The sequence below is a fragment of the Monodon monoceros genome, unplaced genomic scaffold (assembly GCF_005190385.1).
Source record: "Monodon monoceros isolate NGI ecotype Baffin Bay Population unplaced genomic scaffold, NGI_Narwhal_1 Super_Scaffold_12, whole genome shotgun sequence".
In the NCBI taxonomy this organism is placed as follows: domain Eukaryota; kingdom Metazoa; phylum Chordata; class Mammalia; order Artiodactyla; family Monodontidae; genus Monodon; species Monodon monoceros.
In genome coordinates, this window is record NW_021703768.1 from 151,233,532 (window position 1) to 151,256,933 (window position 23,402).

Sequence of the window (23,402 nt, forward strand, 5' to 3'; positions counted from 1 at the left end):
TATATATATATATATATATATATATATATATATATATATATATATATAGGTTTTTAAAAAATTAGCTTGCGCCCAGTTTCTAAATCATCTAATGAAAAGATACATGCATTTCAGGAAATTATGAAAGTAAGCGTCAGAGAAAACCAACTAAGAAACTTCTTGAATCCAATGATTTAGACCCTGGATTTATGCCCAAGAAAGGGGAACTTGGCCTTACTAAAAAGGTATGTTATTTTAGTCAATTCTAAAATAGGGTTTAATCCAGGAAATAGGGGATTTTAAAAACAAATCTTTTAGTAATACTTATGACATCAGTGCACATATACATAGAAATTATAGAATGTCAGAGTACACTTGGTGAGAGGCTGTTTTGCATTTGTACGGAAAATGTGTATCACTTGATTTTAGATTTTCTTTTCAAGTGAAAATGAAAAAAGCTTTAAAGTTGAGTAAAGTTTGTGTTTGTTGTAATTTCTTTTCTGGGCTCGAAACCTCTTACCTGATTCCTACTTCACTTCTGTCTCTACAAGCCACTAACCTACTCTTATGCCATTGCCCTGTCTGCATAATACCTCAGAAAAGACCTAGCTCAGTTATAATCCAGGCAGAAACACTTGATCTTCAGTTTTGCAAACTTGGTTTCCATTAGCCAAGAAGGCATCATTAAATTGTAGTTGGAAACAGAAAATGATTTTCTAATTGTATAATGGATGATAACTGGATATTGATTCCTTAGGATGCATCCTGCTCTCTTTGTATTTGAGGAGTAACTCAGTGTATATGTTACAAATTCAGTTGTAAGTTGCACAGATTTCCTATTTTAAAAAATGCTTTTTCTTTAAAGAAAAAATGCAGATTGTAATCAAATCATAAATAGAGTTTTTGGAATTCTTTCCTTAGCTGTAGCAAACTTCTATCCTTTAATTCTATATTAAGGCTCCTAGTTTTTGTTAGTCACACATCTGTAAATGTAAAATTTAATTTATTTGTGTTTTTATACCTTATTTAAAGAGTCACATTATGTACTTTAGTTCCTTTGTTCTTCTCAAAGCAGTTTTATGACATGGACTTTTTGGTGGTTCTTAGACTCATCTCCTGCCCTCCGAACTCTCTCTGCAGTTTGTGCAACCTTCAGTGACAATGTGTCTCTAACTCACTGTCCTCTCATTGTACCCCACACTCTAGTAAGGCTGTGGTCATCTTCTGCAGTGCTTTCTCTCCTGGATTTATATTATTCAAATCTTAGCCACTGCGCAAGATTGTTGGCTGAGGTAGATGGGAAGGGCCAGGGAAACTGGGATTCAGTTGCACGTTTTGAGCGTGGAAGTGACGTTTGCAATCAGGTGATAAGTTTAATGGTATTGTACAGGGTGAGCCATGGGAGGCTGTTGTCTTACTGCTAGAGGTGAGGTGCTGCAAATGTCATTGAAAGTAAGAATTCAGGCGAGTTAAGTGAATGACCCCCCCCTGCCTTTATGGAGCTATAATTGGCATATATAAGTTAATGATTTGAAGGAATAAGATGAATTTTGAATCCTCAATGTTTTTGAGACTGGGTTACTTAAAAAATAGTGTTAATTTGTTTTTTAATAACTGTAAATGGAGTATAACCTTTAAAATTGTATAATTTGTATGACCTTGCTCTGCCAAGTGCAGTTTTCTAATCTGAAATTTAACTTGTCGTGTTTGTGGGTTAATTTTTTCCCTAAGGGGATAAAAAGCATGATTTAGTTGATAATTTTAATTTATATAGGCGAAAGTGTCCCAGAACTCTTTGAGATTTAATTTACACCAATAAAATGCACAGATCTTAATTGTTCTGTTCGATGGCTCTAGACAGTTGTATATACCATGTTAAGTACCACCCAAACTAAGTATGCTCTATATCTATCACCCCTGGAAGTTTTCTTGTTCCCCTTTTCACTCAACTCCCCATTCTCATCTCTTCAAGAGGCAAAATTTTCTAACTTCCGTTACCATAGATTAGTTTTGCTTGTTCGTGAATGTCGTATATGTTGTTTTGTTTTTGTTAACTGGCTTCTTTTATTCAACACATGTATTTGAGATACATCCACAAGGATGCTATTTCAGTAGTAGTTCAAGTACAATTTGCTTGTCCTTTCTCCTGTTGATGCACATTTGCATTTTTTCATTTGAGGGCTATTAATCATAAGGCTGGTATGAATATTCTGAGTCTGTTTGTGTACATATATTTTCATTTTTCTTGGTGGTGTAAATACTTAGGGGTGGGATTGCTGGCTCATGAATATATCCCTTTTAAAGAAATTGCCAGACACTTCTCCAAAGTGGTTGTACAACTTCACGTTCCCGCCAGTGGTATATCAGAGTTCAGTTGCTCCACATCTTTAATAGCATTTGGATTGTCAGTCATTTTAAGTTTAGCCATTCTAGTGGATATGAAATGATATCTAATCATGTTTTTAATTTGTATTCCCTAATGATTATTGATTTTGAGCCCCTTAGTATGTGCTTACTGGCCATTCCTATATCTTATCAAACAGCTGTTCAAGCACACTTATATTTTTGATTGGGCTGTTCATTGTTTTTATGGTTGCTTTTTTAGGAGTGCCTTTGTATTTGGGATACAAGTCTTTTGTCAGATATATGTGCTTTAAATATTTTTTCCCAGTCTGATGCTTGCCTATTCATTTCCTTAGTCTTTCATGAGAAAGAGTTTTTAAAAGTTTGTTTTTTCTTTTATTTATATTTTGTGTCTATTTCAAGAAATCTTTGCCCACCACATCAACACAGAGATGCACTTTCTGTGTTTTCTTTTAGGAGTTTTATGGTTTTGACTTATATACAGTTCTTCATTTTTTGAGATGGAGTTTTGAAGTGGATGTCCAATTGTTTTAGCACCATTAGTTAAAAATCTCTGTTAGCTATCCAGTTCTCTGTCTCTCATATTTTTGGTCTCTTTAAGCATTAGATATAATAATTAATAACTGTCACTGTTGAATTTCAGCTTTTTTTGGTAGGGAGATAGGCATCATATTTGGTGCTAGAACAAGAGAAAACCAGAGTTATTGGTGATGGCTAGACCTGTACCCTGGAGAAAAGTGACCTCTTTTCTGTTTTAGAAGTGAGTTCTGCTATCTGACCTAGTCAACTTCACAGTTAAGGTCCTGCTTACTGTGAGGTATATTTTGCCATCAGGTTGAAACCATGATTCAGCTCCATCTTGGGACTACACCATGGGTTACCAGGCAGGCCACACCTTGTCTTTGGATGGATCAATCAGTGGGTTAGAGAAAGAGGGATTGTCTATTGAGGTAGTGGTAATTTAAGAGTGCACAGACTTAATGCATATCCTACCAGATTATGCATAAAGTAAGTTACTGGCATCTTTGACATGTCCTCCAAGGCACTTACAGAGTTCTGTGGGTTTTTAAAAAAATATATTTTATTATTATTATTATCATTATTTTTCAGCCGCGCCTCGCGGCACACGGGATCTTAATAAAAGCACAGAGTCTTAATCACTGGACCACCAGGGAGGTCCCTTTTTTTATTCTAAGCAGAGCAGATGGAATTTTATTCATGTAGTGTAGTGTGGGGTGTGTGTGTGTGTGCATGCGTGCGTGTGCATGCTGTTATCTCTATTTTAACTTATAAAATTGTTGACATCAGAAATGAAAATTTTTTCGGTATCACTCTCTGTAGTTTTGGGAACATTCTGATTGTTTTTGCATCACAGCTTTTGGGTGAATGTTAAACAGTGAAGTATAAATTGGTTATCTAAGTAATATAGATGGTAGTTTTCTTTAAATTATGCAGTCTATTTTGTGGGTTTGTCTACTAGTGTTTTGTTCCATTTAACTAGGTACCTAGCATTTGCTCCTTCATTTTATTTGACTTCGTAAGACTCTGATCTACACTGAACATGAGGAACACTTCTTATGATTTATTAATGTATATAATAAGTGTTCAGAAATTCACAGCTGCATTTTATCTTGTTTTAACCTCAGACTTGGGAACTTCATAGCAAGAATAGCATCCATTATATTGACTTTTGTGGCCACTAAATTTTGTTTTGCAGTCATGATGAAGAATATTATTCTTGTAGGAGAAGACATTTTCTTGGAATAGAACTAATTCATACAAGCATTAGTAGTAGGGGAATAAAATGTGTAGTGAGTTACTCTTGACGTTTACGGTTTTTCTTGTTGTTTTTTTGTTTTTGGCCATGCCACGTGGCTTGTGGAATCCTAGTTAGTTCCCTGACCAGGGGCCCTTGGCAGTGAAAGCGCGGAGTCCCAACCGCTGGACCACCAGGGAATTCCCAATGTTAAGTGTTTTGTTTGTAGTTTCAGTGTAGCTTTAATTTATATTAATCTGCAGCAACTTAAATTAGAAAGACTTTCCATGATTCAGAGCTTTTTAATATTTAGAATTCATCAAGTAAATAAGTCTGTGTAAAATCCAGTGGCTGTAAGTATAACATTAAGAAGGAAGATTTTAAATACATGGTGGTGTGGAACAGAATTGAGCTGGTGGGTCTATAAGCACATACTTTTTCTCTTTCTCTCCCACTTTAATCAGAGCAGTGTTCTATATCTGCTTTATATATTGGGAGTCTCTGAGTAAGCCAGTCGTTGTCCGTAGTCCCCCCACCGGAGTATGTGGTTGGTGGTTTTGAGTTTTAGAGCATGAAAAAAACCCAAATCTGATGCTTTTCCCCACAAAGTTTCTGTTCAACCCTTTACTATTATACTGTTCCTTTAATTGTTAAAAACAGCCAAGATTCTGTATCTTTGGCAATAGACAGTTCAGCTTTTGGCACATAGTATAAAGGGTTTGTTTTCTATTCCTTTGTAAAACATGATGCATTTTACTTATTTGTAGTGTTATGAAGCTGGTCACTTGGAGAATGACATTACTGAATCATGTGCTGCATCTCGTTCTAAAGAGTTTGGTGGAGGTGAGTGTTTTTGAGATTTAAGAACTGTATTGCAAAAATAAGTGTGAAGTACCCTGTCAGTTAACGAGAAAAGTTACTAAGCAGGACTAGTAAGGTTGCAAGTTCTAAGACTTGTTTGCCCAATATGTGCTTCCTAAAACTGCATATGACACTAGAAAATTGTATTGATTCATTTCCAACTTTATACTGAAGTTAGTTAAATGGAATTAGAATTGGTGTTAAGGAAATGTTGGGAACAATAAAGAAAAATCAGCTCCTTAATTTTCTTATTAGATAATTCTCCATACTGCATCCTTACTTTCTTGGCTTTGATTCCTATAGGACAGAAAATAACAGAATTTGAGTTGAGGGGGAAATTGCAAATCATCTTAGACAAGTCTTTCATAGTCTTACTTTCTTATATCACACCTGTGACCTTTGGTCAATGAACATATGCTTGAAAAAGAGAGCTTACATTTGAGCCTAGTCTATTATGGCTGCTTTCAAAGGCCTTGGGAATCTTCTAGATTAAATTGGAATCTGTTTCCTGGAACCTCTGCTTGGTCATCTTATTTCTGCCCACAGCAGGAATGGGCAGTCCTTCATTCAATAACAGATAAAATAATCATAGTTTAAGTACCTACTCTACCAGTTTTCTTTGCGTAAGGACTGTTACCTCTGATGAATCTAAAGCATTACAACGAATTAGGATATTATTCATATTATCCCTGTCTTGTAGAATAAGCACGAAGATGAAAGAGGTTGGAAGGGTTGGGGAACTATATCCAGACATGACCAAATTTATTGCCACACTACTGTCTCATTATCCACCCTGTGTTTCTCCATACCAATTCTTTCTATCCCTTTGATCATTTTGTCTGCCTATGCCATTTATTGATTGGTGTCATTCCTGAAATATTAGCTTAGATTTGAGCAGGCTGCATCAGATATGATCTATCAGCAAAGGATATTAGGGGAGATTATATTTTATGTGGTCTTAAATGTACACTTCTTTGAATGTGATCTGTGATTATTAAGTTTTTTAGCAAGTAAATTAAACGATATGTTAACTTATTTTAACCCTGTATGCAATTATAATATAGGTTGGTCAACTTGTTTGCTTGATTTAAAAAAAAAAAAACTGCTTTCAAAATAATATCAGCTCTTTCCCTATACATTTGTACTTTAGTTTTCTGTAAAACCTACAACCTGCACTTTATCCTCTGTAAATTTCATCTAAATGTTTCAACTTGTGAGAATTTTGAAGCTTTATTCTGCCATCATATTAACTCTTCCCTTTTAGTCTTAGGCTGTCAGCAGCTTTGATAGCAGAGCTTCTCCATCTCGATCAGGCAGATCAAGAAGAGAGCCCTAAAGCAGTCTTCCAAAGTATTTGATACCTAGCTTAAATATCCTGGAACATTTTACAAAATATCTCTTTAAAGATTCCTCTTAATGTTTCTATAACAAAGAGTTGAATTATGTATAATAAAAAATGAGTGAGAGACTAAATTCCATTTTCTAAATATGTCAAGATTAGGCATTCATATTCAGGGTTATAGTACTGCTGCATGAATATCCTTGTTTTTAATTAAAAAAAACCCGTTTATTTATTTTTGGCTGTGTTGGGTCTTCGTTGCTGCGCGCGGGCTTTCTCTAGTTGTGGTAAGCAGGGGCTGTTCTTCCTTGTGGTGCACAGGCTTCTCATCGCGGTGGCTTCTCTTGTTGCGGAGCATGGGCTCTAGGCGCATGGGTTCAGTAGTTGTGGCTCACAGGCTCAGTAGTTGTGGCTCATGGGCTCTACAGCACAGGCTCAGTAGTTGTGGCGCATGGGCTTAGTTGCTCCGCGGCATGTGGGATCTTCCCGGACCAGGGCTCAAACCCATGTCCCCTGCATTTGCAGACAGATTCTTAAAACACTGCACCACCAGGGAAGTCCCTGCATGAATATCCTTTTGGCCAAAAATGTATTGGTTGGGGGAGGGAGGTATTTTTCTCTCCTCGTATAAGTCAGATCTTATGTATTTCATGTTTTTGTCTTAATCCTTAAATCATAGAGTGATATAATTTATTGTCTTTAATCTTGGAGGCCAGGTTTTAGTATCTTTTCCTGACTACTAAATGCATTTCCTCCCCGTCTGTAGGATATTAAAGTCCTTTGTGGAACTAGAAAGTCTTTCATTTCAATCATATAAAATGAAATTGCTTTAATAACCTGTATGTTTACTATTTAATCCATATGAGGCAGAATTTATATATATGTAGCCATTTCCCCAACTAGTTATATACTAATGGGTAAGTCTTTTTTTTTTTTTCCTCTGTCCTTGTTTTCCTCATCTACAAAGTTGGAGAATTAAAATTAAGGTTGGTGTTTACTCTAACATTCCATAATTCTGTGAGGTCCCTTTAGTTGAGGATAGGAGTTCTTGGACATGCATGTGATCAGCCAGCAGGTAACACCTGTTTTCCTGTCCTAGGCACCACCAAGCTGTTTGATAAACCAAGGAAGCGAAAACGACAGAGACATGCTACAGCCAAGGTGCATTGTAAAAAAGTGAAAAATGACAACTCATCAAAAGAAACTCCAAGCTCCGAGGTATTATGCAGTTCTTCATCTTTTGACCTTCCAAAGAGAAGCTGCTTTTCACAGTAGAGGCCACATCCCTTTTCCCTTTGAGTTTACCTAAAAATAGTATTCTGTTGAAACAGCTAGTAGTGATAAGGAATCCTGGAGAAAAAGATGAATCTGATTCTAGTAGAAATAAGTCAAAGCACTATGGCAGCTGTAGGTGTGACCTTTTTAAAAGATCACACCCCATGCTCTAGGTGTCAGGTGAAATACATAACTGTTTCATCATGAAGTAGACTTGTTCTAAAACCAGAGAGCACAATATCAAGTAACTGTATAATCCAGATGAACTTGGTATTGCCCTTTAAAAGTTGAGACTGCAGTTAGGGGAAAAACTCATTTGCTTATTTATTGAGACCACCAACTGCTTAATTTTAGAGTAATGTTTGTAAACAGCGACTTTTAGGAAACAGATTTAAAGCCATTTTCTTGAAGAGCATCAGTGCAGCCATTGATGCTATCCCTAGCTTTCCAACTCAGGTTAAAAGAGAATTAGAACAAGTCAGGTCAGCATCACATATTATGATGCAGAGTGTTTCTTTCCAGGACAATTTGAATAGAATGCCCAAGGGGGGCATTATTTAGGAAACACTGATCTTGGAAGGACAAATAAGTAATCAAATAAACTTAAGAATGTTTTCTCTCCCTTAGTGAAACCTTAAAATGGAACAGCTCAAAAAGTTCCAGTGGAACAGCCTCAGAGCAGTTAGTGGCAGGGCATGAGGCGCCCACTACCCGCCCAATCACAGCAGGGTTAGAACTAACATTGCATGCAGTCCGCCCACGTGATTGGCTGAACATCTGTAAGTGCTTAATGGCTAGACAAATAGCAGCCCAGAGGGAGGGGGTCAGATGGAGGAGACATCAATAATATAGATGTGGGGCGTTATTTTTTCTCTGCAAGGGAGAACTGATGACACACAGGACAGCTGCAAGCCCCAAGGAGACCATTGAGGAGGGTGTAGAAAATGACCACGGAATGCCTGTATCTAAAAAACTGCAGGGTGAACGAGGAGGAGGAGCTGCACTCAAGGAGAATGTTTGTCAGGTAGAGAATGTTTGCCCACTTGCATTTGAATTGCATGCTTATCTTTTAAGAGAAGTCCTCTCCCGTCTCTTGATGACCTAGTCATGGTTAGAGTAAAAATTCTCTTGGATGATTCCAGTGGAATCACTTACTTTAAGGATTTAACTGTTCTCTCTTCCCACAAAAAAAGAAGAGAAATATTTAGTGTTGCCCCTGGGTAGATGCCCTGGAGTAGGTCTGAGATGGAAGGGGTGAATCTGTGGTTGCTCAGCCAAAGATAATTTTCCTGCACCTCTCATGGTGTGAGAATGTTTGGGTTTCTAAGGAATTTTTCAAGGAGAATTTTCACATAGATTGTTGGGTTTCTGTGTGTGTGTGTGTGTGTGTGTGTGTGTTTTGTTTTGTTGTTTTTTTCTGCTTTAAAGTACTGACTTTAGAGAACCTACCACCTGTATTTTTCTATTTATTTAATAAACATTTATACAGTGTTTTTTTTACTGTGTCAAGTGTTTTTCCATTCACTTTGTAAATATTACATCATTTAGTTATCATAACAATCTCATAAGATAGAGGATCATTATTATCCTTGTTTTATAGATAAGAAAATTGAGGTACAGGGAGGTTAAATAGCTTGCTTGTAGTCACTCAGTGAAGCCAGTATTCAAACCCAGGCAATCTGGGTTTTGAGTCTTAACCACTATGTTGTCTTGCTTCTCTGTGAAATGTGCCTCCACTTTAATGTCAAATGCCTTTATCTTACTTGGGAGTAGAGTCAGTTAAATGGATGCATTGGTTATATTCTCTTTTCATGGTCTTGATTTAACCTTGTAAATACTTAAAAACTGGCATATAAAAAGTTGAAAATATTAGTTTTTTTTTTTTTTCTAATTGAAACTGCTAAAAAATAAAATTTCCCCAGGCCTAGAATATTATTATGGCCAGTATAATTTCAACTCAGTTTCTTTGTCTGTTCATTTCACTGCTATATAAAGAAGGTTGATTATATTCAGACCTGCTCCCAAACAGTGTTACTCCTCAGAGACTGTTAAGCCCACAAAGATTGTCATATAAGTAAGGTATTGTAACCCATGGTCCTTGTTTGTTTGGATCAGTCTTTGTTGAAATCTGTTGTGCTTGTATAATTTATTAATAGCACCTCCTTTCATGCTCAAGTGTCCTAGTTTGAAGGATGAATTACATGGTCATCCCAATTAAAGGGTTAGTCTGTAACATTTGGTTAATTTGAAAAATTTATTCCTCAGTACATACTGTAATTGAAGTTTTCCTGTTTAAGTGATGAAGGCGAATTTGTTTATCGTGCAGGAAAGCTGATGTTGCTGGCACTCTGAATATACAAAACAAAACATGTAACATTTATGGCATTTGTCAATTTTTGGTCATGAATAGTAGATCATGGGAGAGCCAAACATGAAAGACTAGCTCAGAATCCCTTGGGGTCCCCTCTTAATCCCTGGCTGCCTCTGGCCTTTTATTCCCAAAGCTCTCCTACTCGTTTGCTTATTTAAGCTTTGATGTTAAGTGGCCAAGACCTGTTCTGTTTCTTTGGGTTCTTGAGGATATTAGACTTGCCTGGCCATCTTTCCCCCTTTCTTGTCTTACAGAATAAGTATAAGAGTTTTTTCATTTTTATCATTTTTCTGCTAATCACTGTGGGGAAACAAGTCAGGATATTAGAGGGGTGAAAAGTAACAAATGTTGGGAATGTGCAGAATTTTCATAAATCATACAACGTTTTCAAAAGCAACAGATCCTGATCTTTATTTCCTAAGGCTGTATCATCATTGACACCCTGTTTTAGTGAGATTGTCTCAGAAAGGTGATCTCTCTGATTTTAATATGGTTCTAGGTGTATCTCAGGGATTGTTCAAATCTTAATCAGGGCCTTCTGGACTGTTACGACCCAAGTCCCAGCTGGCCAGTATCTCTTGCTTGAACCATCGCAGTAACCTGTTTGATTATCTCTGCTTTTCCTCTCACCTTTTTACTCTTGAAATTTTTCATGTAGCAGTCATAGGGATCTGTTTTTAGATGAATACCTGATTTCAGCCTTCCCTTGGTACAGCGCTCATTATAATGGCACACCTTTGCAATTAGAATAAAATCTGAAACTCTGTACCGTAATCTGTAAGGCCACACAGTCAGGCCCTTGCTTGCCTTTTTCTTACTTCATTTCTACCACTTCTAACTTTTGTTCACTTTCGTCCAGTGACACTGGCTTTCATTGTGATTCATAGGAATGCCATGATTTTTCCTGTCTGTGGGCTTTCTGTACTTTCTGCCTTCTTGGTCCCTTCTTCAGATCATGTGGCTGACTTGTCATTCAGAGCCCAGTCTAAGAAGTCATTCCTAATCACCCAATCCAAAGTTGTTGTTTGAGGGCTCTACCCAAATACTTACATTTTCTGATATCTTTTGTTTGTTTAATTGTTTACTTATATCTTTGTATCCTTAGAATATAAGAATGATGGGAGCCAGGGAGAGGTAATCATTAAATACTAGCTGAATGAATGGTGGGATTTTTTGTTTCTGGCAAAGCTGCTTCTTAACTTTTGCTTTAATGAAGACCTTCTGCTTGGGATTTTTAAAAATCTTTTTCTATAGACAGATCTGTTTTCTTTCTCTTAACAGAACTGTGAGAAACTGGGTGAGCTGCTATTATGTGAGGCTCAGTGCTGTGGGGCTTTCCACCTGGAGTGCCTTGGACTAACTGAAATGCCCAGAGGAAAATTTATCTGCAATGAATGTCGCACAGGTAAAGTAGTTAGAGAAAGGTCTTCTTCCAAGGAAGGTTTGAGTTTTAAGTTTTTTAGGAAAAAATCATTTATTGGAGACACTTTTTTTGGTGGCAATACTGGGCTAATTCCTACAGACATAGAGATAGGTGCTCTGTGGTCTTTGCCTTCAAAAAAACTCAAGTGAATAATGAATGTATAGTATAATACAGTGCAAAACATGTTGTTGTGAATGTTAAAGTGCTGTGTGAATGAAGATGCACCAGTGCTACAGAGGAAGATATCTGAGTTTGGTTTTAAGAGAGAAATAGAAATTGGTGTGTGGAGGGGAAGGATAGAAGGTGTAATAAAGTAAGTATGAAATATTTGGGGAACAGGAAGCACATAGGTCAGTATGTTTGGAGTTTAAGATATTTTAAGATATTTTAGGGAAGAGGTGAGGCATAGGTAGTGACGAGGAGGACTTCTGGGTTACTGATGATATTTTATGTTTCTTGATCTGAGTGGTGATCAAGAAATGTGTTCACTTCATGATTATTTGTGAACTTATAATGTGTGCACTTTTCTGTGTATATTATACATCAGTAAAACTGCTTAGCAAAAAGAAGAGAGCTATTTTGTGAGAGTTACAATATACGGATTGGGTCAGAAACTAGGAATGGTCAGATGAGACCAGCCTGTAAAGCACCTCACAGCTGTGCTCTCTCAAGGAGATTGCTCTTTTTTCAGCATTATGGATGGATGTTACAGTATGAAAGTAGTAAAGAAATTAGGGTTGACAGTAAAGATTTTATGCTCGTAAGTCATTAAAAACCGTAGGTGTGCATGATGCTGCCCAAAGAGAAAGCGTCTGTAGAGTGAGAAGAGGGCTAATGACACTACTGGGGGATATCCACTTAAAAGGGGCTACTGGAGGGTGAGGAGGAGCCTACTCAAGAAGGAATGTCTGTGAAGCCATGGGGATGGGGTGTCATCAGCAGAGGCAGATGGGGCAAACAGACCAAGGAGGTTCTAGAGTGAAAAGGGGATCTATTGTATTTGGCAGTGAGAGAGTGCCTTACTAATCCAAACTGAAAGATGAATGGGTAGCAGTATACACTATTTCTTACAGAAGCTTGACTTCAGTGGAAAAGGGAGCAGTAGCTGAAGGGAGGATGTTAGAGGGTCAGGAGGAAGAACATCTTGAGTAGGATGAAGGTTAAGAATTGTGTAGGGAAATAAATCTCCGTAACAGGAGGGGGAATAATTGGAGTACAGTCACAGAGACAGGAGAGGATAATCTTGAAGAGATAAAAAGATTAAAAGGGAATGTACCATGTAATTGTGAGGGAGATGAACACTGAGGTTTTTCCTTGGCTTGGTGAGAATGGTGGAAAAAAATTGTTTGTAACCTGAAGGGAAGAGTGTAGGCTTAGACTAGCCCCTGTGGGAAATAAGAGGTGAAATTAACTTGTGTCTGTAAATAGATGGCCGTGTCAGATTGAGTTATTTCATCTTTCTGCTACCACTTTCAGCAGTGTAGGTACAAAAGCTGGAAGACAAGATAGTTGTGGGGTTATTTTGCCTTCTACACACGTTGGGCTTTTGATCATTATGTGCCATACGGTGTCCCGGCCCTGTAATTAAAATTTAGAAACAAATTTTAGATATGTGCATATCTCTATTGCCTTAATTTTCTTAGAAAGATCTTCTTCTTCTTTTTTTAAAAATTTTTTTTAACTTCTTATTTTATATTTGAGTATAGTTGATTAACAATGTTGTGTTATATCAGTTGTACAGCAAAGTGATTCAGTTATACATATATCTATTCTTTTTCACATTTTAAATATAGCAGTGAGTACAGTGTCAATCCCAAGCTCCCTAACTATCCCTCCCTGCAGCTCTTCCCTCCTGGTAACCATAAGTTCCTTCTCTAAGTCTGTTTCTGTTTTGCAAATAAGTTCATTTGTATCATTTTTTTTAGATTCCGCATATAAGCGATATCATATGATATTTGTCTTTCTCTGTCTGACTTACTTCACTCAGTATGACAATTTCTAGGTCCATCCATGTTGCTGCAAATGGCATTATTTCATTCTTTTTAATGGCTGAGTAATATTCCGTTGTATATATGTACCACATCTTCTTTATCCATGCTTCTGTTGATGGACATTTAGGATGCTTCCATGTCTTGGCTATCACTGCTAGTGCTGCAGTGAAGATTGGGGTGCATGTATACTTTCAGACCATGTTTTCTCCAGACGAATGCCCAGGAGTGGGATTGCAGGATGATATGGTGGTTCTAGTTTTAGTTTTTAAGGAACCTTCGTACTGTTCTCCATACTGGCTGTACCAATTTACATTCCCACCAACAGTGTAGGAGGGTTCCCTTCTCTCCACACCCTCTCCAGTATTTATTGTTTGTGGATTTTTTGATGATAACCATTTAGAGAGATCTTCCTGCCTTTTGTACCAGTGATCCAGTTTTGCTAGTCTCATCTTTATTATGATGTGGTATTCTCTGAGCCAGGCTAATCTAAGGCAGAACTACTTTTTAAAAAAATCAACTTAATTGAAGAGTAATTTGCCTACTATAAATGTACCCCTTTTAATGTATGTTTTGATAGGTTTCGATAAAATGTATACACCCACACCAGAAAGTTCCTTTGTGATCAGACCCAGTCAGTCTTTTTTGCACCTCACCCCTTCACCCCCATCACCAATTTCAGGTTAAACAGTGATCTGCTTTCTGTTCAGAGCACATTAGATTTGCCTTTTTTTTAGAGTTTGTGTCTGGCTCAGCATGTTTTTGAGACTCATCTGTGTTGATGTGTGTATCAGTAATTCATTTTCTTTCTTAAAACAGCTTTATTGAGGTGTAATTGATGTACAGTAAACTACACAAAGTGTACACTTTGACGTTTTGGTGTGTGTTTGTGTACATACACCTTTGAAACCATCACTCAGCATAGTTACTTTGAGATTAAACAACATTGTTGCAGGTATTGAGAATTCATTCTTTTTATTGCCAAGTGGTATTCCATTGTATGGATATAAGAGTTTGTTTATCCACTCATCTATTGATGTACATTTGGGTAGTTCTCAGGTTTGGCTGTTATAAATAAAGCACTGTGTATCCTTTGTATGGATACACTTTCTTTTCTGTTGTGTAAATATCTAACAGCAGAATGGCTGCATATGGTAGGCTTAACTTTTCAAGGAACATCCAAAGTGTTTGTACCATTTTATATTCCCATCAGTAGTGTGTGAGAGCTTTAATTCTGCCACATCTTCATCAACATTTGGTATTGTCAGTCTTGTTAATTTTAGCCATTCTGACAGATGTGTAGTGGTATTGTGGTTTTAACGTGCATTTCACTAATGAATGATGTTGCACATCTTTTTATGTGCTTATTTTTCTGTCTTCTTTGAGGAAGAGTGTTCAAAATTTTTTAATTTGGGGGTTTTTTCTCCCTATAAATTTATTTATTTATGGCTGTGTTGGGTCTTCGTTGCTGTGCGTGGGCTTTCTCTAGTTGGCGAGCGGGGGCTACTCACTCTTCATTGCAGTGTGCGGGCTTCTCATTGTGGTGTTTTCTCTTGTTGTGGAGCGCAAGCTCTAGGCGCGTGGGCTTCAGTAGTTGTGGCTCACGGGCTCTAGAGTGTAGGCTCAGTAGTTTTGGTGCATGGGCTTAGTTGCTCCGCGGCATGTGGGATCTTCCCGGACCAGCGCTCAAACCTGTGTCCTCTGCAGTGGCAGGCGCCTTCTTAACCACTGCACCACCAGGGAAGTCCTGGGTTGTTCCCTTACTGTTGAGTTTTAAGAGTTCTTTATATGTATTCTGGCTACAAGTCCTTTATCAGATATATACTTTCCAAATTATTCTCCCAATCTGTGACTTGTTTTCTAATTTTCTCAATGGTATCCTTTGAAGAGCAGAAGTTTTTAATTTTGAAGAAGTCTAGTTTATCAAATTTTTTTAATGGACTTTGGTTAACAAATCTTGCTTAACCCAATGTCACGAAGATTTTGTTTTCTGCTGAAAATTTTTAAATTTTTGTTTCACATTTAGGTCTGTGATATCTATATTGAATTAAGTTTTATATGTTATGTGAGGTAAAGAGAGGTTATTATTTTTGAGGGTAGAAAATTTTACCCTAGTTTTAGTAAAGATGTATAGAGTAAGAATAAAGGAGTCATTTACTATTTCTTCTGGGTCACCCTGTTTTCCTATAGTAGGATGACCATACCATAATTTAGGCTACTCCAGTTAAGTATTGGCTGCCAGTTATTCAGTATCAGGCAGTAGATTGCTTCTTTTCAAATACTTATTTAAAATTTTTTTCTAAAATTATTATTAGTTGGTGATCTCACTGTTTATAAAGATGAGGTGAATTATTTTACTGTGTTCCTATTTCCAGCAGCTGCCAAAGGCAGGATTCGTGTTCAGGTCTGTCTGTCCCTCAAGCCTGGGCTCTTTCCCTTACATTGTTTTGCTTCCCAGCGAGAGGTAGAATTTTTTTTTTCTCTTAAACTTTTTATTACAGAAATCCTCAGACATATACAGAAGTAGAGAGAACAGTATAAAGAATCTCAACATATTCATCACTTAGCTTCAGTAGTTATCAACTTCTTGCTTCATTTTACTCATATAGTTCAAAATATATGTAACTAGCATATTTTTTTAACACTTTAAAAATATATATCCATTGTATACAGTGACTCCTATGTGTCATCAACTACCCAGTCCCACTTTCAAATTTTCCCACTTTGTCTCAAAATATATTGTTTTATAGTGTTTTGAATCAAGATCCATAAATAATGTTCCTGTATTGTATTTTTTAATTAAAAAATTAATCTCTTAAACTTCTCTTAATCTACAACAGTACTATTCCCCTCACCCAATTATTTTTGTTTTTTTTTACAACAAAAATATGTTTTATTTAACCCAATATATTCAAAATATGTCAGCATATAATTATGTGAAAATGACTGAAATTTTTTACATTCTTTTTTATGTGCTAGGTCTTCAAACTCCAACGTGTATTGACACTGACTACACATCTCAATTTAGACTAATGCCATTTTAAGTGCTCAGTATCCAAATGTGGTTTCCCTACTGGGCCTGTGCTAAATCAAACCTTACTTGTCACCCCTACATGACAAACCTCATTGCTGGATCCCAATAACTGCACATATTTGAGGGACCCCTCACCCAATTTTTTAATGTTCTTTATTTCTTGAGACAATGGTCATTTGTCTGCCAAGTTTTCTACATCCTAATTTGGCTGATTGCATCCTTGAGGTGTCCCTTTAACTTGTTCCTCTGTCCTCCGTATTTCATGGAAACTTGTAGTTAGATCTAGAGGCTGGATCAGGTCAAATCAATTTTCCTTTGGCAAGAATACTTTGTGGGGGATGTGTACTTGCTATAGCATCACATCAGCAAACATGTATTAAATTTTCCCCCTTAATAGTGGTATTAAGATTGTTCAGTAAGTTTGTGTTGTCATCCTGATCAGTCTATTATAATGTTCTTCACTATGATATTGTGATTTTTAATAAATATATATTTGGTCTTTGTCCAGTTTCTGGCACAGAGCTCCTGAAACCCTTGAAGTTTCCTAAGTGATGAGGGCTATAAAGATGTGTCTTTTTTTATGTTAATGAGAGATGACTTTTGGAACTAGCTAAGGATGGGAGCTGGTTGTCAGGAGAACCAACCATGTGATTAGAGGGTTCCATCTCCCCCTGACCTTTTTGGAGGGGAGAGTGCTGGAGGTTGGATTAGTCCTCAATTGCCAGTGATTTAATCAGTCGTGCCTATGTAATGTGGCCTCCATTAAAACCCAAAAGGATGGGGTTTGGAGAGCTTCTGGGTTGGTGAACACATGGAGATTAGGGGAGAGTGGCATGCTTGGAGAGGCCCTGGAAGCTCTGAGCCCTTTCCCCATACCTTACTCTATGCATTTCTTTTAACTAGCTGTTCCTGAACTACATCATTTTTTAGTAAACTGATGATCTAGTAAGTAAAGTGTTTCTCTGAGTTCTGTGACCCACTCTTGCAAGTTAATTGAACCCAACCTCTGATTTATAGCCAGTTGGTCAGAAGTACAGATGACAGCCTTGACTTAGAACTGGTAAGGGTTGGGGTGGGAGGCAGTCTTGTAGGACTGAACCCTTACTTAATCTGTGGGATCTGATATTATCTCCAAGTAGATGGTGTCAGAATTGAGTTGAATTGTAGGATACCAGCTGGTATCAGAGAATTGCTTTGTGGTGTGGGCACCCTCCACCCCCACCCCATGTTGGAATTTGGTGCAGAATTGTGTACTCACTAACTTTTCATCTAATGGTTTAGCATTGAGTGAATTCTTGAGTTAGTATTAATTTGTTTCTTCCTGTTTCCTAGGAATACATACCTGTTTTGTATGCAAGCAGAGTGGGGAAGATGTTAAAAGGTGCCTTCTGCCCTTATGTGGAAAGTTTTACCATGAAGAGTGTGTCCAGAAATATCCACCCACTGTCTTGCAGAACAAGGGCTTCCGGTGTTCCCTCCACATATGTATAACCTGCCATGCTGCTAATCCAGCCAGTGTTTCTGCATCTAAAGGTATGGGTTTCTTGTGTAGACCAATCTAATTATAGAACCTCAGTCTCATTGGCAATGGATGTTTCAGATGCTATCTGGCATATCTCTTCATAGCCTCTAGCTTTTGTCAGAGTACCAGCATTTTATGTGAGAGATAAGAGTAATGGACAAATTTAGTAGTCACCACATTTTTACATGTGCTTTATGGAACCCCCGGCATTATGTGGTAGTTTTAAATATTTGGAATTCATGTGACATTTAGTTTGAAAAGGTGTTTTGCTGGACATCTTGTTTTGTTTTGTTCTGTTCTGCGCTGCGCCATGTGGCTTGTGTGATCTTAGTTCTCCAAACAGGGATTGAACCCGCGCCCTCTGCAGTGAAAGCACAGCATCCTAACCACTGGACCGCCAGGGACTTTCCTCTGCTGGATGTCTTCCTTCATCAGAATAAAGTGTATTCTTCTTCTGTGGGCCCTTATATGTATGGTTATCAGATGTGATATCATTCAGACATGCATATAGGGCAGAATTGAGGTTTTTGTTTTGTGCTGATTTGTTTTATTTTTTAAAATGGAAATTCCTATCCAGAAAATTTTTTCCTGCTTCATGGTTAGCTTGAGAGCTGAGGTTTCCAAAACTATTATGTGGGTGCAGATAAACTCAAGTTTCTAAATCCATTCCCAGTGGGAAAACAATCATTTCTTTCTTTTTTTTTTTTTTTAAATAAATTTATTGATTTTTTTTTTTTCTTTTTTTGGATGCATTGGGTCTTTGTTGCTGCGTGCAGGCTTTCTCTAGTTGCTGTGAGCGGGGGCTACTCTTCCTTGCGGTGTGCAGGCTTCTCATTGCAGTGGCTTCTCTTGTGGAGCATGGGGTGTAGGCACATGGGCTAAGTAGTTGTGGCTCACGGGCTCTCGAGTGCAGGCTCAGTAGTTGTGTGCAGGGGCTTAGTTGCTCCGCAGCATGTGGGATCTTCCTGGACCAGGGTTCTAACCCGTATCCCCTGTATTGGCAGGCGGATTCTATCTATCTATCTATTTCTGCGTTGGGTCTTTGTTGCTGTGTGTGGGCTTTCTCTAGTTGTGGCGAGTGGGCGCTGCTCTTCATTGTGGTGCAAGCGCGCTTCTCATTGCGGGGACTTCTCTTACTGTGGAGCACAAGCTCTAGGCGCATGCAGGCTTCAGTAGTTGTGGCACGCAGGCTCAGTAGTTGTGGCACGTGGGCTCTAGAGAGCAGGCTCAGTAGTTGTGGCTCACAGGCTTAGTTGCTCTGCGGCAAGAGGGGTCTTCCCGGACCAAGGCTTGACCTTGTGTCCCCTGCATTGGCAGGCGGATTCTTAACCACTGCGCCACTAGGGAAGCCCCAATCATTTCTTTCTGCTCAGTACTATTGGGTCTCTTACTGATTTCTCTGAAAGCCAAATATTGTATCTCTACTATTAAATGCTTGTATGCCCAAAGAGCCCACTTCTCCCAAAGGGGATTTGGCAGGAAAAATGTGGCAGTGTTGACTTTTCTTTTAATCAGACTGGCGATATCTTCTGTAAGGTGATTTCCTGGCATTATAGATCTTGTCAGTCTTAAGTACAGTAACATGCTTGATCAAAATTGCAGCTTAACTGTCAGCTACCTTCTCCTTTTCAGCTGCTGTTGTAGGTAGCATTGGGGTGGTTTGGTAGTGGTTTTTAGTTTGTGAAGTATGTTAGAGGATATATCTCATGGGGGGGGGGAGGTAGAGAGGTTCATTCATTCACCTAAAAGGCTTTAAGAATCACAGAGTACCAGCCAAGGAAAGCAAGCATTAGTGTTTCTCCCATCTGGTCTTTTAATCTGATTGTACACACACACCAGCCCCCACCGTTTCGTCTGCAGCTGATTCTGTTTTCCAGTCAGGACAGTGGTTTGAGTAGGGCTTATTCTTGTTGAGGTAGACTCACTTACTGTTGTGGGATCGGACTCCTTAAGGCCATTTATCATATAGTTCCCATCTGAACTTTTCTTGGGGAATTGGGTGTTTAAGGTCTCTTGATCTAGTAGTGCTTCCATTTGTTTGTGGCATTTTCCCAGTGCTAGCAAATAAACTTGAATAACTCACATCGTTTTTATATTTAATCCCTTTTTCTTTTGTCTCTCCCTGGTTTTTCTCTTATTTTTAGGTCGACTGATGCGCTGTGTCCGCTGCCCAGTGGCATACCATGCCAATGACTTTTGCCTGGCTGCTGGGTCAAAGATCCTTGCATCCAATAGCATCATCTGCCCTAATCACTTTACTCCCAGACGTGGCTGCCGAAATCATGAGCATGTTAATGTTAGCTGGTGTTTTGTGTGCTCAGAAGGTAAGACATGACTTCCTGATGTACGAATAGTCTAAAAAGAGATGAATGCAGTATTTTAATTGAAACAAAAGTATAGTTTTGTTCACATTGCCATTAGAAGAAATACTGGGAAGTGATGTCCTTAATTATTGATAACATAACAGTACAGTGGTTTTGTTCCCCAATAGAGAGGGTTTTATTTTTGTTATTTTGAATAATGACTTAATTTTAACAAAATGATAAACAATTGAAGCAACTTAAAGAAAAGAGAAAGGAAACAAAATTGTTTTTAGAAAATGGGGGAATGTGGTCAGATGGTACAAACTTCCAATTATAAGATGAATAAATTTGGGGGATGTAATACACAGCATGGTGACTATAGTTAACAATACTGTATTGTATATTTGAAAGTTGCTGTGAGAGTAGATCTTCTAAGTTCTCTCTCTCTCTCTCTGTCTCACTCTCTGTCTCACACACACACACACACACACACACACACACACACACACACCTTAAAATTTTAACTATGTGAGTTGTTGAATATGTTACCTAATCTTATTGTGGTGATCACTTCACAGTATATACACATATCAAGTACATATATATTGTACACTTTAAGTTTACACAATATTATGTGTTAATGATATCTCAATAAAACTGGGGAAAAAAGTAAAAAATAAACTGGAGGCGCAGTGGTTGAGACTCCACCTGCCGATGGAGGGGACACGGGTTCGTGCCCCGGTCCAGGAAGATCCCACATGCCGCGGAGCGGCTGGGCCCGTGAGCCATGGCCGCTGAGCCTGTGTGTCCGGAGCCTGTGCTCCGCAACGGGAGAGGCCACAACAGTGAGAGGCCTGCGTACCGCAAAAAAAAAAAAAATAAACTGGAGGTAAAAAAATAAAATAAGAAAGAAATTTTAAAAACCTTAAATAACCCCAAGTCCTACATCAGAAAAAACCATTGCTTAATATTAAGTGATAATACTCCAGACATATGTGCATATAAGCAGATAGAAAGGGTAGATATCTGGATAGGGACAAGTCTAGAAGATGCTGTTATCAGGTAATTGTGTGTGGTTTTTCTAAAATCAATTTTATATTAGTTTAAAGGGAATAAACAAGGTGAAAGTAAAAGAATTTATGAACTTCTGTTAAATATTTTCTCATTGTAAGGGATAATAGTTCCTACAAGGTCTTCAGTGGAGGACAAATAAATTTTATGTCTTTATCTGTATCTCCCCCCTCTCCAACCCCTACTTAAAACATACTTCTCCTAATTTAGAGCAACGTCAATATTATCCTTCTTAAACATTTTCTTTCCTTTCCATTCCTCACAGCCTGATTTTTGCTATTTTGTTAGGTGGAGGATTTAGTACTCCACCAGTCTATTTACTGGGGTGCTTGTAGTTCTGAATTCTGTATTTAAATTTTTCTCTTGGTTGGCCGAACTTCTGAGAAACACCCACAGGTCCTACATTTCTCCGCTTGAGACTGTTCTTCATTTGCCTCTGTTCTAGAAGCACACATTGGGTTACTATAAGATCTTAGACTGCTTGTTCTTTTTCCAAAACTTTTGTGGACATTGCTCCCCTGTTTTATAGTGTTGAGGGTGGCACCAGTTCTCTTACACAGTTTTTTCATTTCCTTTTCAAATTGACTAAATTTTGTTGATTAGTAATTTGGGGGAAACAATTTCCTTGACTTTTCTGTTTTTCAAGATCTACTTATTGGTGATGCAATTTCACAAAAATTTGGCTGGTTATGAACATTCTGAAGGACTAATTTTAAAAAGAGTCAACATGTGTAATTGAATTAGCATCCCTTTTGAGAAATTGGTATATACTAAATAGTGCTAAAGCCATAAAAGAAGTTTTATGACTCCTTTATATGATTGAAAATGGTCAATAGGGACTTTTTTGTTGTTGTTGCTGTTGTTGCTCTTAAGATTTATGCAACATGACTAGAGTTTGCATCAGGACATAGTTGTAATCCTCAAACTAGTTCTAATGTAGAATAAATAAAATAGAGTATTAAGTGCAATCATGTGGGTGGAATTTTGATATAGTTAGCGATGTTTAGGGATGTTTTAGTGCACAAAGTACTATGCTGTTTTTGGTTTTAGATATGTTAGCTTTGTGATTCTCCTGTATCATACATTCTTTTTTGCTTTTATAATATCTGTTCCTTATAAAACTGTGGTGAACACTGCTGCCTGTTTATCATTATACCACCTGTCTTTTGTTTAGAAGAAAGTTAAAGACAATTTTGATATTTAATAGCATTTAAATACAACATTCTATAATTCTGCTCTTAGAATGAAAATAGATGTCTGGGAGGCTGAAATGTAGGCTCTAAATATTTTACATGTTTTGTGAAGATGGGGAGATGAAACGGTTTCAGCATTAGACTGTTTTTCATTCCATAGTGGAATGAGATGTTTTCAGAGTAGAGGCTCCTTTGTGTTGGCAGTCCTAACTTGTGGCATAATAATGGATACTCATAATGAAAACTTAGTCCCCAAGAAAACTTAGTAGCTGCAGCAGTGGCTCTCAGATCTTGATCTTTGGGAAGTGGAGAAGATCCAGAGACCCTTTCAGGAGCCTCCATGAGATCATAATTCTTTTCATAATAATACCAAGATGTTACTTGCCTTTTTTCTTTGTTGACATTTGCACAGATGGCGCAAAGCCAATAGTGAGTAAAACTGCTAGCACCTTAGTGCAAATCAGGGTGATGGCCCTAAACTGTACAAGTAATAGCAGTCATTGAATTCTGTGTCACCACACACTTGCAGTAAAAACTTGGACATTTCATATAACTATGTCCTCGATTTTAAAAAGTAAGTAAAATGTATTAAATCTCAACTGTCATGTGAACATTGTTTTAATATTCAGTGTGATAAAATGGGAAGTATACATAAAGCAGTTCTGTTGCATACTGGTGGTTATCTTAAGTTAAAGCACTCATGCAATTGAGTTGCAATCTGAACTGGCTGCCTTGTTCATGGAACACCATTTTTAGTCTTAAACATTACTAAAAATGTAAATCAACTATACTCCAATAAAAATAAATTAATTTTAAAAATTACTAAAAAACTATGGCTCTTCATACTTGGATATTTGTCAGACATTTCTTGAAAATGGATAAAAAGGAGCCTGTCAATTCAAGGAAAAACAACTGGCAAATTG

At 37.7% G+C, this 23,402-nt stretch overlaps 1 protein-coding gene across 6 annotated transcripts in view; it reads left to right on the top strand.

Moving 5' to 3' along the window:
* NSD1 (nuclear receptor binding SET domain protein 1) overlaps positions 1-23,402 on the top strand; it is a 137,260-nt gene that overhangs the window by 82,946 nt on the left and 30,912 nt on the right. For all 6 annotated transcript variants that reach the window (XM_029218684.1, XM_029218689.1, XM_029218683.1 and 3 more), the window contains 7 exons: positions 115-224; positions 4,867-4,942; positions 7,399-7,517; positions 8,455-8,598; positions 11,227-11,350; positions 17,723-17,923; positions 20,057-20,236. In XM_029218684.1, the coding sequence (XP_029074517.1) occupies positions 115-224; positions 4,867-4,942; positions 7,399-7,517; positions 8,455-8,598; positions 11,227-11,350; positions 17,723-17,923; positions 20,057-20,236 (954 nt within the window). The remainder of the gene's footprint in view (positions 1-114; positions 225-4,866; positions 4,943-7,398; positions 7,518-8,454; positions 8,599-11,226; positions 11,351-17,722; positions 17,924-20,056; positions 20,237-23,402) is intronic.